The 18,491-nt window shown below is 46.4% G+C and overlaps 1 protein-coding gene across 1 annotated transcript in view; it reads right to left on the bottom strand.

Annotated features, from left to right (window-relative positions):
* Positions 1-18,491, bottom strand: part of SFI1 (SFI1 centrin binding protein) — a 553,452-nt gene that overhangs the window by 142,878 nt on the left and 392,083 nt on the right. The window contains exons 28-29 of the mRNA XM_078667725.1: positions 7,358-7,766; positions 7,090-7,246 (exon numbers count right to left, since the gene is read on the bottom strand). Coding sequence (XP_078523851.1) covers positions 7,090-7,246; positions 7,358-7,766 — 566 coding nt within the window. The remainder of the gene's footprint in view (positions 1-7,089; positions 7,247-7,357; positions 7,767-18,491) is intronic.

Below are 18,491 nucleotides of genomic sequence, written 5' to 3'. Positions count from 1 at the left end.
GGCTCCGCCTTAACCAATGAGCGGGCCGACAGCGGCGTCCAAGTTTAGAGTAGTCCATCGAGGTCGGCAAGCGGCAATGGCGCTGTGAACAACAGCGGTTTGGCAATGCCGCTGGGCATGACTGCTGGTTTTGGGCTCGTGTTTGGATAAAATACAGTAAACACACTATCTTACTGTTTTACGGTTTGACTATTCCGCATATGCAAATGAGGTATGTCTCACGGTCGGCCTGCTAATGCGGCCGAGGTTTATCCGTGAAGGTCACGGTTGGCTGTCTGTGAGCCTATTTCCTATTGGCCTACACTTGAGGAGGCCTTTAACCAATCAAATTATGGAACAAAGGAGTTTCCTTTCAGGTCCACTGCAGTGTATTTAACATCGCGTGTGACCATCAGTCATTGCCTCCCCCTCGGCTCAGTTTTCACTCCGAGGCAACGACGGAGAGGTCAGTGGCGGTGGGACAGTCAACAGCACAATTGCTTTGGTCTTTGGTCTCTGAGTACTAGGTTTAAAGCACAGGAGTAGGCGCCTCAATTTCCAGTGACTACGGCTGGCTACCTGGGCCTTTGTACTTTATAGGTTTACAGGTTTGTGTAAGCAGTGCAGTCAGTGAGGCTTTGTGGTATACTTTCCTGATGCTAGAAGAAACCAGTCTGGCCATATTGTGTCACCATGTGTATCTCTGATTTATGTGTTTTTGAATCCAGTTTTCTTGTTTGTGTATTTTGTTTTTACTACCACTGGTTATAACTTTTAAAGTGTTTTGTTTGTTTCCAGTGCGTGGCCTCCCTTCTTTCCTGAGCAGTGGCCAGGTGAGGTGAGGTTTTCTCTCCCCACAATAAGGGTGAGTGTTTTTCAAGTGTTCACAGCCATATTATAAAGACCATAGAAACAAGAGTTTGTAGTCTTTGCACTTGTTCTGGTGACATTATATGTCCATGTCTCTGTTTTTGTCTTTTTTGTATTTTGTCTATGCAGGAGAAGATACACTCCTTTCAGTTTGGAAAGCAGATGTAGACTCCACTTTCACATCACTTAAGTAAGTGTTGCAGTAGCACCATAGGTCCTGACGAAAGCCCTTGAGGCTGAAACATGTTGACCGATTAACAACACTGGTGGGTAGCAATTCTTTACATGCTATCAGCATACTGTTTTTAACCATACCACTTTGATGGTCAGCCCCAATAAAGTGTTTTATGACATCATTGTAGGTATTTTTAGAATCACTTGGATTATTTTTCCTTTTCTTTTTCTTTCTCTTTGAGCACTGCAACCTCAGCCCCTCCCGCTCATATACTGTCATCTGTTGGTGGAATGTTCTGGGTCCATCACTAGGCAGTCCTATGGATTGTTTCCAAGGCAGATCCTAGAGGACACCATTTACCAACACATACCCAGATGACGAGATTCCACTTATGAGTGGGCTGATGGGTATTCTTTTCCTCTCTTTGTGTATCTTCTCTTGTTTCTGTGTTCCTGGCTGTTTCCAGATTAACTGTGTAGTCTGGGTATGTAAAGAGGACACTAGCAGGTCCCAATAGAGAGATTTGCTATTTTCTTTTCTCTCCCTCTGTATTTCTCAGACCTCCTGTACCTTCAGTGTGTTTTAGTGTCTAGTTGGGGGACTAGGTACCAGTAGGTCTATAATAATTTCTCCCCTCGGACCCCCCCTTAACCTTTTGTTCCTCTGTTCACTTATCTACTTCAACATTTGCCTTCAGCTGGAAGGAAACTGCGCCACTTCCCTAACTAACAAACTGAAGGACCCAAATGGACATTTAAATATATCTGCACTGAGGTGCCAACAGAATTACTTTAGATGCTGTATGTGATCAATAAAAGTTATGAAGACCTCCATAGTATTGTTTCAAAGTACAAGTTACTTACCTTCGGTAACAATGTATCTGGTAGAGACGATTCTAGCCGCAGATACCTTAACATAGAATTATTCCCAGGCACGAGACTGGATCCGGAAAATGTTCTTTGCCACAGCATCTCTGCGCGCCGTGGGCTTTACCACGTGACTCCGCCCTGACGCCGACCGCGGGCGTGACGTCAGCGAGGTCACATAAGCCCCACCCCAGCGCGCTGACGTCAGTTTTCTTCGGAGAACTTTTCCACGCCACAACGCTGAGCCATCACAAACAAAACTGTGGAGAGTATGGGAACAGTGTGCGAAAAAGCAGTGAAAACAGAAAAGGGAGGAACGAAAGGTGAGGAACAGCACCAGTTGAAAAAGTGCCAGGCACTAAGGTACAGAAAGCCATAGCAGCGAAAGAGCAGAGCACCGCTCTGAGAAGCAACCCTGGAGGGAGAAAAACATGTGAAAAAAGTCATAGCAGATGATAGAGAGTCGGCAATCACAATCCACAACAGTGAAGGGCAACAAGCCCGGAACAGATGAGTAACGGAAAATTACCCCAAGACAACACCATGGAGGAGGGTCGTATCCCCTGGAAGGAGCTAAAGGCTGAGGTACAGCTAAAAGACCCCAACTCAGAGGACTGCAGGGGAATCAGAGACCCCAAGCAATTAAAAGGGAAGAAGAGTAAAAGTAGGCCCCCACACCAGAAAGAAAACAGGGTGTAGGGATGCAGAAGTACACATGAACCAACCTACCTTGTACCCGCAAGGAATGGGAGGAACAATTAAACAGAACAAAGGACACTCGCAGCAGACAAACCACCCGGATGGAGGCGAGTGCAGAAAACCAAGCTGAAGGTCCTCGCAGAACGGGGCGGAAGGGCGGGTCGTGAAGGAATCTGCGGCTACAATAGTCTCTACCAGATATATTGTTACCGAAGGTAAGTAACTTCTACATCTGATAGAGACTAGCTGAAGATTCCTTAACATATAATAGATACCCATGCCATACCCAGAGGGGAGGAGGGCCTGCGAGAGAACCTCACCAGTTAGGAAGAAACACAGGGCCCCAGCAGGGGATGTGTCATGGGGACAAGAAGGGCGGCCCAGTCCCCACCACACAGAAGTAAGCAAGAACAAGGCGAAGGGAAGGCCAGGATACCCCAAGCCCATCCAAGCATCCACGCCCCCGGACGCGCGTGCAGAGATGCTGTGGCAAAGAACATTTTACGGATCCAGTCTCGTGCCTGAGGATAATTCTACGTTAAGGAATCTGCGACTAGTAGTCTCTATCAGATGCAGAACTTCCTACCTCTAAACAAAGGGCTTCAAATACTCGCTTCTTAAATGTCTGCACAAATGGGGAGGGAATCAGCATGTCCCTGAGATGGTTTAATCCATCCCTTTTACCACCTTCCTACTCAGTCTTTTTAAAAGATCGAAGGGAGGGAGAAGTGGGTACATCCTATATCAGAAAAAGTTTAATATATGTTAGGCTGTAAAGCAACAATCTCATGCTATGATTTATTTTGAAAAATCAAAGCTAGGTACATTTAAGTCCAAGGCACTTTACTGCAAGGTACCATGACATGTAACACAGTTAAGCCACTTCAATGACTTATCTATTCATAATGAAATACATGAAAACTGTGAAAGTGAAGACGATCAATGCTAGGATACCTTCAGATATCTTGCTTTACATTCAGAGTCCAAATAAAATAAACATCAAATAAATTTTTTTTGAAAGTCCCAAAGGTCAGGACTGTCAGAAACGGGGACAGAAGTTTTTCCAAAATAGGCCCCACCATTTGGAATTCTCTGCCACTATCTATTAGAACTGACCCTAATCACAAAACCTTCCGCAAGAATCTTAAAACCTGGCTCTTTTAATTCCGTTAGCTGCCACCTGTCTTTCTTCTTTAGTTTCAGCAAGCGCTCTGAGACCGAACGGTGACATATGCGCTATACAAAAATAAATACATAAACATAAAGGAGATATCTTGCTTTATTGTAAGGGTACATTAAAATCTATCTCAATTTATTGCCGATTTAAATATATTTGATGTTATAGTCAGATAAATCTCACTTTAAAAAATAAAATTTGTGCGAGAGGCATGCGCCGGGGCTGCCCACTATCGCGACTGCTTTTTGCGCTAGTACTGGAGCCTTTGGCAGCATGGCTACGATGGGAGCCCACGATCCGAGGCCTCAAGTGGACAGATGGTTGGGAGGACCGGGTGTCCCTCTATGCAGACGATATCCTGCTGTACCTGACCACACCAAGGCGCTCCATTATAACCCTTCTGGATGTATGTGTGGCTTATGGTATGGTCTCTGGTTACACCATTAACTGGTCCAAATCAATACTCTACATACTACATGGCCCACCACCACAACTTCCCGCTGCAAATAACGGGAACTACATTCAAATACTTGGGTGTATACGCGACTGCCAACTCTAGTAAATTTTATAATAAAAACCTACAGCCACCACTGGAGCGCCTTAGGCGAGATGTGAAGCACTGGGGAATATTACCACTAATATTATTAGGAAAGGCAGCACTTTTTAAAATGATGGCATTACCTCGTTTTTTATACGTATTTGAGAATACGCCCTACCAAGTGCCGCCATCTTATTTTAAGGCTATCTCAGCGCAAGTTTCTGCTCTCCTAGTGTGTAACAGGCCAGCATACTACATGGCCCACCACCACAACTTCCCGATAACTGCCCGCTGCAAATAACGGGAACTACGTTCAAATACTTGGGTGTATACGCGACTGCCAACTCTGGAGAATTTTATAATAAAAACCTACAGCCACCACTGGAGCGCCTTAGGCGAGATGTGAAGCACTGGGGAATATTACCACTAACATTATTAGGAAAGGCAGCACTTTTTAAAATGATGGCATTACCCCGTTTTTTATACGTATTAGAGTGCCGCCATCTTATTTTAAGGCTATCTCAGCGCAAGTTTCTGCTATCCTATTGTGTAACAGGCCAGCACGCATTGCACAGGCCAAATTGGTGCGCGGATGGCGTGACGGGGGGGATAGCGCTCCCTGATATACAACTTTATTATTGGGCATCGCAGCTGAAGGTGATTAACTAATGGTTACACGCTCCACAGTCAGATCCCGCATTCTCCCGCATTCAAGGCAGATAGGGCGCAGCTGGGCACGAGAGGTATGCTTTCACCCCTGTACGACAAGAAAATGGCATTAGAAATGTTTGGCCCACTGCGTCATACCTTGGTGCTATGGCATGCTGCTCAGGCCACACTGGGCTGGCGGGGGGTGATAACCCGGCTTACTCCGCTGTGGGACACGACAAAACTAGGCAGACTTCGAAACAGCAAAGGCTTCGATCAATGGGATGACATAGGAATATCAACAGTAGGTGATGTATGGCAGGAAGGTGAGATAGTGCCATTTGAACGTCTCCAACACCTCTATGAGCTGACGGCCTCTGAGTTATTCAGGTACACGCAAATTAGACATGCCCTGATGACGGCGCTGCCACCAGGATCCGAAGTCCCGGAGGCATCCCCAATGGAAGATAGGTTACTAATTGATCACATGCAGAAGAGGGCCACCTCGTTTACCTATCGCAAATTAGTAAACAACCTGCCCGACCCTATGGGACCCCTAAGAGCTAAATGGGCGCTAGATGTAGATGATATGGGCGACTCAGAATGGCAAGAAGCGTTCGCATCCCCTAGGGAGGTAGGCATACCCTCGCGCCTTAGATTGGTGCAGCTCCAAATCCTGCATCGCTCATATTATACCAGACTTGTTCTGCACAGAATAGGAAGAATAGAACACCCCTACTGTCTCCGAGGCTGCGGAGAGGAGGGGAATTTTTTCCATACTATATGGGAATGACCTAAAATAGCACCGTACTGGACACAAGTGCTGCGCACCATGTCACAATCAGAGGGGGTGTCGCTCGTACCAGAACCACAGCGATGCCTGTTAAACATCTGGGAGCCAATTGATCTTACACGATATGGGCAGAGTTGGGTCCAGGCCCGGACTGGCCGTTGTGGGTACCGGGCAATCCCCCGGTCGGCCGCAAGGGTGGGGGCCGGTTTTGGGCCCTGGGGGCCGTTTTTGTTGCAGAGCCGTTTTTGCAGCATAGCTGCAAAATCGGCCCTGTAACAAAATCGGCTGAAAAGCGGCCCTGACAAAGCGCTCGCCCCCCTCCTGCCCAGGGGTCAGGGGGGCCGGCCGAGCACTTTGCCAGGGCCGGTTTTGGTTCCCAGTCCCTGGTTGGGTCACACTAGTACTTATAATAGCAAAGAGGAAAATAGCACAAAAATGGGGTGGAGCAGAGTTGCCATCTCTCGCAGCGTGGAGCAAGGACATGGATGAGGCAATGATAGCTGAGCGGGCGGTATTTACTAGCAGAGGATGCCCTCGAAAATGGACCAAAATCTGGGGGGCATGGATCAAATATAGAGGGAGTATTTGTGATCCTCCATCGGATGGGGAAGAAGATGACTCAGAGGCGGGTGAGGATTGAGATGAGATGGGTGGGGAGACGGGGCTTGAATAGGACCGTTTGCGGCTGGCGACACTGTGCATTTGTAATAATGATTGACTTGTGTAATTCTGAAATGTGGTGCTATGTTGATTTATTATGCAAAAGACTGTCATATTTTGTGATAACTTTGAAAATGAAATAAAAAGTTGAAAAATAAAATAATTTGTGATAAGCAAGCGTATAGGGAATTTCCCAGCTGCAAGTATAGTGATAAAAGTTGAAAGGTCTGCCAGGAAATCTGATTGTGTCAGTGGGAAAGATAGCACATAATTTTAAGGAACAGAAGTTATTTTGTCCATCACACTTACAGAGTAAGAGCCACCAAATAATATTTTACGGTAAGTAGTAATAGGATCGAAAGAGTTAAAAAGGTTAAAATTAAGGAGAAGGTAAAATGCAGATATTGACAATGAGGAGCATTAAGACGTATTTGTAAAGCTGAGAGCAAAAAGTAAGTGATAACAGAAATTTACTGCAGGTAGGAAAATGCAAGACGCTGAGCACATTTAGACACAATACACTAACAAAAAACGTGACAACAATCATGGGGATGAATTGAATACAATGAAGAATTGAAGAACAGCTGGAACAGGAGTCAGGCTACACCGTTTAAGTACAGAATGCACATGACAGATTTGAAATAAGATCACAGTCAAAATTACAATGACCTCAAATGAATCTACCTGTAGTACTGAAGGGAGGGCAGGAAGCTTGTCTTGTGGTAATGTCTTCAGACGAAAGCAGAGAGAAGAGTCCATCCTTCCGTCTTCCGTCCAATCGCTGCTCGAAGAAGTGTTTAGCACCGACATTCTTATTACCAGTCTCGGGGTGAAATGCATCCTATGACAATCCAAAGAAGTTTAGGTAGAACGGACACCAAGCCATTTCACCATTGCAGAAAGACACAAACAAATGCAGATTCAGACACACAAGTGTACATGAAACTCATACCTCTGATGCTTCTCGGCGGCTGGTCATGAAGTATGAAGGAGGCATCAGCTCAACTTGTGGGGCAGCATGTTCCTGGCGAGAGAGTCTGGCTTCCCACGAGAAGTCAGCAGGTCTGCCTAAAGCACCATCAGGGACAAGTAGTTCGACTTCACACGAAGTTGATCGATCCTCTGCCTGTGGACTCTGTACATGTGAAATGAGTGGTACAGGAAGTGATGATGCACTGGGCTCAGCAGTACTTCCACTAGCACTCAGACCGCCCGAGGTCTCCACTGCAGACAATGTGAATGAGAGGGCTTTAGGATGTGACATTTCCCTTTCACCACTCTTTGGCAACTGATATCGGTTTGAAGATGGAGAAAGGAACTCTGGTCTTCTTGGTGGCTGCCTGACTGGACGCAAACTATGCCTAAGAAGATGAAAAGCAAACTTCAGAAACTATTCAAGTCATGCACACCTTACATTCTGAATTAGTTTGCTAACGCATTACTGAACATAGGATTTCCTTAAACAAGCCTTGCAAAGTTTCAGAAGAAAAGAGTTAAATCATAGGTGATCTGGAAAATAGTAATTTTCAAGACCCCAAAAAAAAAGAATAAACTGACACACTGACAATTCTTTCCCAATCATTATACCATGACCACTAGGGGAGAGGAGTGGGTATGCTGGGTATAGTCAGTATAAGCTTTAGCACCGACATGTGTGAACTAGGAATGGTGTTTCACTGACTTTGTCATAACAAAGAAAATTTCCCTCGTGGCCTAAATTCCTTTAGTCATATATGACTTTGTTCATCACTCCACAAAACGTCTGTCTGACACATTCTACAGAGACAACAAAGCATGTAGACATCCAGCCACCACTACAGAGAGGAATGAAAGGAAATCTCAAATCAAATTTACAGAACTTTGCAAGCACAGTTGACAAGATACCAATGACTACAAATAGAGGGGGAACACGCAGTTTGTGGAGAGCTAATACACTGTGAAGTAGTGTTCTTTAAGGAGGTGCATCTTCAACATTTTCTTGAATTGGAGCAGCACAGCAACATGTCTGATGGATAGGGGGATTTTGTTCAGATCCTGGGTGCATAATGGAAAAGGTCTGCTTCCTTGTGCCTTCTCTTTCTTTTTTACACTTCTTAGTCTGCAGTCTCATGATGATGTTCTCGCTGCAGGTATGCGGAGAGCCTGTCTGCGGGGGTGCTGGTTGTAATGTCTTTGTAAAAAATGCAGCTGGTTTTGAAGATGGTGCAGGCCAGCAAGGACAGCCAAAGGAGGTCCATCGAGCTGAGGTAATGTGACATAGAAAGGTTACTCGTAATCCTGGTTCTGCACTGTAGAGTCTCCACGGAGGTCATAATTGCTAAATAATTCCCATCTACATGAAGGAATCCCAGATGACGTAATATGAAATGTTTTCAAAAGGTGAAATCCGCGGTTTGTAATGCAGATAGCATCTATATAGCCTAATCAGGCTTTAATTTTGTTTGAAAATGAAAAGAAGAATTACAAATAAGTAACATTTGCTTCTACATTGTAGGATCCCCACTGATAGTCACACGTGCTGAATAGAATAGTAAACCTATCCAGAGGTCCCTTCTGCTCAAGTGCAAAACAAAGATCAACAGGATTATGACTGCCAAGAGGATACACGAACAAAAAATATTCTTTAAAGCAGCTTAAGCGGCTACAGATTCTGGTTTAGCAAAGGAATCTAAATATCAGGTATCAGATATCGCACATGTCTACAATTTGGGTACTTGTGTAGAATGTGCCTTGGGTTTGACAGTCGAATGGGTACTGGCAAACAGATAACTGCATAATACATGAAAGTATCCATCTTGGTAGCAACTATTTTGATGAGCCTCACCAGATGAAAAGGTGACAATGGTATGATGTAAGCCCCATCAGTTGTTCCTCGACTTGAGTGATGTAGTTTTGGCTGAGCTAGCTGAAACAAGATATGCCAAGATAACTTCTTGATAGGAGATTGTATTCAAGCCATAGGTTAGCATCACAAGTAAATAAAATATTTAAAAACATTGGATGCTTTTTAGATTACCTTTTTGCTTCTAATTAAGATGTCCATGCAGGCCTTAAGCAATTTGAGTGGCCATACAGGATGAGCAGAGGAGCCATGCTGTCAGGTTCCAAGGACATTCCATGTGGGTGTAACAACCACCCCTGTCAGCATGACTGAAGATTGATTTAGTTTGCATAAAAGCCTTGTGTGTGGTTTCAGTGACAGGTGGAGAAGATCTACAAACCATCATTGTCTTGACTATCCTGGGTCAATGAAGATCATTTCAGTTGCAGACTGTTTTAGTTTGAGCAGGACATTTGGAATAAGTGGAGTTGGTGGAAAAGCTTAAAGGAATTTCCTTGACTAGCCTATCAAAAGCGGACTGTCAATCGAGCCTAGTTCTGTGAAGACTCTGCTAAAGACTTATGCTTGAAAGTTTTGAACTCCTGGAAGATGGACTGCTTGGATGAGTAAATTCCTTGCCAGAAGCCAATGCAGGACTTATTTGCGGTCCGAGTAATTACATATGGCTGAGATTAAGTCAACCATTCCATCCATCACTTTTTTGTATAATTTAGTGTGTCGTCCTACTTAAGGTGGGTATGCCCAGATGTGGGTCCCGATGCACACTGTGCCACTGGAAGCAAACTACACCTGGGTGATGAGCCCTAACTAGGGTGAAACTGGTCATGGGTTGCTTGTGTTCCAATTCAGGGAGGAACTTTCCTGACAATTCGGGCTTGGCTGTTCCCACTGAAGCAGGATCAAGACTGATTCGCAAATGGATGGGTCTAAACTGAGGTGGCATGTTGTGCAAAATAAAGATGGACTGGGATGCGGCCAGAGTAATTACTAGTGGCTGAAATTAATTCAAGCATTCCATCCATAATTTTTTTGAATACTTTAGATGATGTAAGCAGAGAGACCTCCATTTCAATGATCTGAGTTGGTAACGCCTCATGAAAAGGCACATATTTTACAAGGTTTTCCTTTTCGTACCATCACAGTAGTGATTGTTTCGCTGCCAGAAAGATGGAAAGGCTTTCACCCAAGCTGTATTCACATTGTGACTACTGAGCTTCCAGACACTGCTCAAGAGTCCTAATATGCAGTCCTGCATTGAGAACAAGGAATTTTAACAAACCCTTTGTTTCCAGAAGATACGACAATTTTGGGGAGAATCTGGAGGCATTTCTCAATAAGACTGTAGAAGGTCTCGCCATCAAACAGGGCACTTTCTAAAAACTGTCATTGTTTATAGAAGCTTCTCGATATGTGAGGCTTTGAACTTGAGGAGGTGGATTTTAAATAATGTATTTGAAGAGTGAAGAGGGTGGGGGAGGGTGACATTCATGAGAAATCTTGGCAGGTCATATTCAAGTAATAATGTTATTATTTATTTAAATCAGCCAAGCATCCAATTGTGAGCAAATCAAGATGTTTCTGTTTGCAGAGGAAAGCTGCTTACATTTTATTCAGTTGTAACAGATGAAAAGAACAGACTTAAGCCAGAAAGGCAAGACTGTGTAGTGTTAGGGAGGGCTCCACACTATGAACCTAAGAAACTTTATATGCTTCCTGGCAACTCAGATGTCAAAATATGCATCTTGCAAGTACACTACACATGTCCCATCACCCTTCTTGAGCTAAGGGAAGATCTGATTAGGAGCAAGCATGGAAACACTCTCTGCTGGGCAGCTCATTGTCAAGTTTGATGCCCAAATCGGTATAAATTATTCCTTCGGGCCTTTTGTCTGGGCCAAAAATGTATCTCCAATAAATACCTTTCCCTCCTAACACATTAGGCATGATTTCTAAGGGCTTTGTTTACAGAATCGCTTTTCGTAAGAGGTGCAACAGGTTTCTAGGTGCAGCCTTCTGTAGGATGGAAGGTGAAGGGGACTTGAACTGGAAGGAATATTCATTCCTAACAATGTTCCGGACACCATTTTTGGTGGTGATCATTTGCCGACTTGAGGTTGCCAACACAGGGAATGAACCCTCTGCCTAGATAGTTAATAGTGGTCATGTTTACTTTTTGAATTGGAGATCTTCATTTCATCGTCACCATGAGGACCAGAGATGGGCAGGTTCGTTATTTTGAGCTTCGCCTACTATTTTATTGAAGTAAAGTGCAGCTAAAAGGATCTACTCGGGCAGATGCCATAGTAGAAGTCTGATGAAGCGAATGCTGGTGAAATTATTGCTAAACTCTGAATTCAAACTTGTAAGCCCTCTTGTACTATATCGTTATCTGCTGTCTTAAGGGAGCTCTTCTGAAAACTGTTGGAGGTTTATATATTTGGAGCTAGTGCAGTGGCACTTCGGACTTTCATGTCTGCCGCAAATGTTTTGCTCAATTTATCAAGAGAGACTGAGGTATCTGTGGCCAAGGCATATCTGTAGTGAACTGTTAAAACAATGCCTGATCCTGATGTCGGTTCTTGTCTAAGAAAGGCTTTATCTTGTTCTATAAGCTTATACCTTTTCAGAAGCCTGAAAGTCTGCGCGGAGACAGAGTGGGATGTTCTTGGGCCTTGGCTGTAGATCTTTTGCCTTATATACGTCCATTGAAGTATGCAATTATGAAGGAGGAACCTTCGGCACATGTGATGGTACCAGAGGTGGAAGCAACGACTGGAGATATGGAAGTATGTCTCTGCAACATGACTGGCTTTATACCTATGCAAATTGGTACGGATTCTGCTCCTCATGGGAATGGTCCGTCCTAAACTGTCCAGACAAAGCCCCCTCCAGAAAATGAAGACAAGCGATCCTCAGACTCGTTTCAGTCTTGTTAAGTCTCATCAGTGAGGAGCAGGTTTAGTGCTGATGTGTCAAAGGCAGGCCTTTGTCTAGGGTGTCACAGGGGGTGAAAAAGGATGGACTGGAATGCTACCCAAAGCGATTATCGGTGGTTAATTTTCTCGCAAGCATTGCTCCCATCACCTTTTCTGTGATTGATTTTGCGTCCTGAGTTGCAAAGTGTATGCCCAGGCGTGGGGCCCTTGCTCACTGTGCCAAGGGATCCTAGCTATACCTCACTGAGGAGGACTAACAAGGGAGATGACAGTTAATTCTGCGATATTGATCTTTACAACAAAAAATGAATTCTAAATGGAGTGTCCAATATACGTTCAGCGGTGCTCAGTCAAAAAGAACAACACTTTTAATAGCTGGGATATTGAAGATTTGTTAGGTGCCAGCAACAACTTTGATCTCAAAGCCTGAGAATTTCTTGACAGCTAACAAATTGCTACTTTTCCTAGCTTTTACAGGCGTCTTGGAAATTGTAGGAGATATGCCAGTGATTGTGGTGTCAGTGAATCGTTTCTGCCTCGGATCTGCCTTGCAAGAGTCTTTGGAAGTTGAGGGCACATCTACATTGTAACAGATACCGTCCCTGACACACATTATGAAATTCTTCTCTGAACCTTGGGCCTCTGCTTTAAGCTTATTAATTATGTAACCAGAGATTTATAAGACTTTATCTATAATGAATTACACCTTTATTTTAATCTTGTCTAGAGGAGGGATCTTCAAAGTGTGGAACATGCCCCACTGGGGGTCCATCAGTTGAACTCCAGGGGGCGCCATTCCTACAGACACATTTATGGCTCATTGCACTGGAATATGGGATTTGGGAGGGGGCAGAATTTTTTGTTTAAAAAGTCACAGTAGAGGACTGGGCAAAATGTAAGGCAGAAGATGGCCTGAATCGGCTCTATTGGCATGTATGGATATAGTGGTCTATTTAGCGGTACGAGGTTCCTGCTCATGCCAGAGCTGGACTGGGAACCCAAAAGCAGCCTGATAAAGTTTGTCAGACCATCCACCGTACCATGCATATCGAGTGCAGTGAGTGCGCCAAATGATGCATTCTACAACACATTTGTCATTATATATTTACCTGTATTGGCTTTTAAAGCTTAGTAAATGTTGACTTTATGTGCACCAGGATACAACAGTCTTTGTTGGGGCTAGCATTCCCTCACTATCACCCTCCAACAGTGCCTCTCCATAGCCCCTGTCACATGTATTTCATTTATTTTATAGCACCTCATACCAGTGTAGGGTGTCACACACATACAGAGACAGTGAACCATATGTGTGTAATTCAGGGTATAGAAAATGTTAAATAATTTACACACAGATGGTTCATTGTCTCTAAAGGGGTGTGTTGTTATCCCACAGGACAATAGCTGCTCTTTGTCACCTCAACTCCTCAATCGAACTCCCAGAGCCACGCCCCGGAGGCGCGTGGCTTCTTCAGGTACGGAACCGGCTCACGGGCTGGATAGGGAGGCGGGTTCGCCCTTAAGCGCTTGTTCCAGTAGTTTGCACAAACGGACCTCGCGCCACCCCCTCCCGTATCCTCCTCCTCCTTTCCTTAAACACTGGCACTACGCTCCCACCACCTCCGTCTTGAGTTAGAGCACAAAGGTCCCGAGTGTAACTGGTGTATCCCTCACTCCCGGTCCTATTCCTTGGTGGTATCAGAACAACAGCCCCCTGACGTATTGTTTTGTCTATTTCTTGTTTTTCTTAGGCTGCCATACCTTATCTGAGATATCGAAGACCCCGAAGACTGCCTGGCTGGGGCTTAGGAGACCTTACCGCCACCACGGATCCGGCTAAGTTTGCGGCTGAAAGACTTACAAGTCGAAATAAGCATGTATTGAAGAAAATAAAACCTTATCTTCCCCGACCATGTTTTCGCCCCATTTCTTCCACCCCGCCACAACCCTGAATTACACACATATGGTTCACTGTCTCTGTATGTGTGTGATGTAAAGTGCTCCGACACCCTACACTGGTATGAGGTGCTATAAAATAAATGAAATACATGTTACAGGGGCTATGGAGAGATAAGAGGCACTGTTGGAGGGTGATAGTGAGGGAATGCTAGCCCCAACAAAGGTCAACATTTACTATGCTTTAAAAGCCAATACAGTTAAATATATAATGACAAATGTTTTGTAGAATGCATCATTTGGCGCACTCACTGCACTCGATATGCATGGTACGGTGGATGGTCTGACAAACTTTGTCAGGCTGCTTTTGAGTTCCCATGCCAGCTATGGCATGATCACGAACCTCGTATCACTACATAGACCACTATATCCATACATGCCAATAGAGCCGATTCAGGCCCTCTTCTGCCTGAAATTTTCTCTGCTTCAATAAACGTGAATGGGGGAAATACATTCTCCCAAATATATTTTTAAATCTCCCACTTTCCTCTTCTAAAATGTTCTAAAAGGTCTTTTGTACCTAAAAAATACATTCAGAAATCGCTTGGGAAATGTAGAATACGACCTGAGGGTTCAAATTTCTGAAATAAAACCAAACATTGAAAAGTTAGTCGCCTAGAAGCAGCACCAACCTTCCCATTAAAAAGTTTTGATTTTTGCATATTTTTTCAATATAAATTAATAAAATCTTTTGTAACCAGAGTATTTGTTTGGTGTGTACTTTTCTATGTATTTTTTGAGAATTACTGTTTTAATGTTTGAAATTTAAATCGTACAAATTGCTTGGGTGCCCCCAGCTTCCAGTAGTGTTTAAGCGGGGTTCTCAGGAGACAAAAAGTTGGGAAACACTGGTATAGACTGACTTTTCATTCCAACGATGTTAAATATTTTCTATTTTTTAGGTATCCCCCTTTGAATTATATATGCACATTTATTTAGGAGTATGTCTTAAATGCAAGCACAAAAATGCCCAAATTGTAAGAGAACAGATTACTTACCTTCTGTAACACACTGTCTGGTGGATACTCCAACTGCAGGTTCCTCACATTTAGAATATTCCACAGGCACGAGGCGGGATTCTGAAACCTTTAAGTAAAGCACCTGCATTGTGCTAGGTGCACTGTGCAGCTCAGTACAACCCTGGAATGAGTTTAGTGCTCGCCTATTTCCCCACACTCAGACGTGGAGCATGTCACAATCCTTGGTACTAATGTGCAGATTCTTAACTTGGGACCTTTTTAGTTATTTAAAACGACCACTCCTCTCAACGGGAGATGAAAACACAATGAGAAATCTGTGATTAGATAGAGTATCCAACTGAAAGAGCAATACCATAGGTAATTAACTTTTTCTTTGATGGTTAACTTCTAACTGCAGGTTCTTCTACTTCAATCAATCAATCAATCAATCATAACATTTATATAGCGCACTACTTACCCGGAGGGGTCTCAAGGCGCTGGGGGAGAGGAGTTCGCTACTGCTCTAAAAGCCAGGTCTTGAGTTGCTTCCTGAAGGAGAGATGGTCCTGGGTCAGCCGAAGATGGATGGGGAGGGAGTTCCATGTCTTGGCTGCCAGGTAGAAGAAGGATCTTCCTCCGGTGGTGGTTCTGCGGATGCGTGGAACGGCGGCGAGGCTGGTCGATCATAGCTGGCGGGTAGGAGCGTAGAAGGTCAGGCGGTTGTTGAGGTACCTGGGGCCCAGGTCGTGGAGAGCCTTGTGTGCGTGGGTGAGGAGTCTGAACGTGATCCTGTTGCTGACGGGGAGCCAGTGCAGGTCTTTCAGGTGTCCGGAGATGTGGCTGTGTCGGGGGATGTCCAGGATGAGTCATGCGGAGGCGTTCTGGATGCGTTGGAGTCTTTTCTGAAGTTTGGCTTTGGTTCTGGCGTAGAGGGTGTTTCCGTAGTCCAGTCGGCTGGTGACGAGGGCCTGGGTGACCGTCTTCCTGGTTTCGGTGGGGATCCACCGGAAGATTTTTCGGAGCATGCGCAGGGTGTTGAAGCACGATGATGAGACGGCGTTGACTTGTCTGGTCATCGTGAGGGAGGAGTCCAGGATGAAGCCCAGGTTACGTGCGTGGTCCGTTGGTTTGGCAGTGGTGCCCAGGGCAGGGGGCCACCAGGAGTCGTCCCAGGCGGAGGGCGATGATCCCAGGATGAGGACTTCCGTCTTGCCTGAGTTCAGTTTCAGGCGGCTGTTCTTCATCCACTCGGCTACGTCTTTCATCCCTTCGTGTAGGTTGGTTCTGGCGGTGGCGGGGTCGTTGGTGAGGGAGAGGATCAGCTGGGTGTCGTCGGCGTAGGAGATGATGTTGAGGTTGTGTTGGCGTGCGATGGCTGCGAGGGGGCTCATGTAGACGTTGAAGAGGGTTGGGCTGAGTGATGATCCTTGTGGTACGCCGCAGATGACTTCAGTGGCCTCGGATGGGGGAGGTGGACTCTCTGGGTTCTTCCGGCGAGGAACGAGATGATCCACTCCCGTGCCTTCTCTTGGAATTCCGATGTTGCGGAGGCGCTGAACTAGGGTGCGGTGGCAGACAGTGTCGAACGCTGCGGAGAGGTCCAGGAGGATGAGGGCCGCTGTTTCCCCGTTGTCGAGCAGGGATCGGATGTCGTCAGTGGCTGCGATGAGGGCGGTCTCGGTGTTGTGGTTGGCTCGGAAACCGGACTGTGAGTGGCTGAGGGATCCGTTTGTCTCGAGGAAGGCGGACAGCTGTCTGTTGACGGTCTTCTCGATGACTTTGGCAGGAAAAGGGAGGAGCGAGATGGGGCGGTAGTTCTTGAGGTCGGTGGGGTCCGCTGATGGTTTCTTTAGGAGGGCGCTGAGCTCGGCGTGCTTCCAGCTCTCCGGGAAGGTGGCGGTGTTGAAGGAGCTGTTGATGATGTCCCGGAGTTGGGGTGCGATGATGGAGTCGGCCTTGTTGAAGACGTGGTGGGGGCAGGGGTCGGTTGGTGATCCGGAGTGGATGGTGTTCATCGTGCGGGTGGTGTCTTCGGTGCTGACCGGGGTCCAGGCGCGGAGGGTGGTGGTGGGGGGCGTTGGTTCGGTGGTTGGGTGCGTGGTTTGTGCTCCGAAGCTGTTGTGTATGTCGGCCATCTTGCTGTGAAAGAACGAGGTGAGTGAGTCGCAGAGGTCTTGCGAGGGAGTGATGTCGTTGTTTCCGGCGCTGGGGTTGGAGAGCTCTTTGACGATGCTCAAGAGTTCTTTGCTGTTGTGGGCATTGTTGTCCAGTCGTTCTTTGAATGCTGTCTTCTTGGTGGTGCGGATCAGCTGGTGGTGTTTGCGGGTGGCGTGCTTGAGGGCAGTCATGTTGTCTGTGGTCTGGTCGTTGCGCCAGGTTTTCTCGAGGGTGCGGCAGTTCTTCTTGGAGTTCTTAAGTTCGTCGGTGAACTAAGAGGCTTTCTTGCTGCTGGGTCTGCTGGGAGGGGTCTTCAGTGGAGCGAGGTCGTCTGCGCAGTTGGTGATCCACTGTGTGAGGTTGCTGGCTGGTTCGTCGGGGTCCGTTGTGCTGGCGGGAGGGTTCTGACTGAGGGAGGTGGTGAGCTGGTCGGTGGTGATCTTGTTCCAGTTCCTGCGAGGAACCTGTTGCGGGTGGTGGTGGGTCGTGGTTCTTCTCAAGCTGAAGTGGACGCAGCTGTGGTCAGTCCAATGATGTCCGGTGGAGTGGCTGAAGGAGATGTATTTGCTGGAGGAGAAGACTGGATCAAGCGTGTGGCCGGCGTAGTGGGTGGGGGTTTTCACCAGTTGCTTCAGTCCGAGGTTGGCGAGTTTGTCCAGCAGGGTGGTGGTGTTGCTGTCCTTGTTGTTCTCCAGGTGGAAGTTGAGGTCCCCTAGGAAGATGTAGTCAGCGGAGGGGAGGGCGTCCGGGCTGATGAAGTCGGCGAGGTCTTCGCTGAATTGTGTGCGTGGTCCCGGGGGTCTGTAGATGAGGGTGCCTCTGAGTGTGGTCTTGGGGTCGGTGTTTATCTGGAAGTGGAGATGTTCGGCGGCGGTGAGGGTGTCGTCGGAGTTGGTCGTGATGCGGATGGTGTTCTTGTGTACGATGGCAATGCCGGGCGCTGAGGAGGCGTTCATCCAGGTTTCTGTGAGGAAGGCGACGTCTGGTGATGTTGTGTCGAGCAGGTTCCAGAGTTCCACGGCATGTCTGTGGACGGAGCGGGTGTTGAGCAGGATGCACTTGAGGTGGTTGCTGCTGGTGCTCTGCTTGGCGGGTGTGGTGCAGGTCCGGAGGCAGGTGAATCGGCAGGCTTGGCAGGTGAAGGGTCCGTGGGTGCGTTTCGGGGTGGCTCGGTAGCAGGCGGGGTTACGGCCGGCATTGAGTGCGTTGAGGGTGGCGGCGTCTTAGGTTTGTCGGGTG

Source organism: Lissotriton helveticus, chromosome 11 (genome assembly GCF_964261635.1).
Source record: "Lissotriton helveticus chromosome 11, aLisHel1.1, whole genome shotgun sequence".
Classification (NCBI taxonomy): Eukaryota; Metazoa; Chordata; class Amphibia; order Caudata; family Salamandridae; genus Lissotriton; species Lissotriton helveticus.
This window is presented reverse-complemented; position numbering and strand designations above follow the sequence as displayed.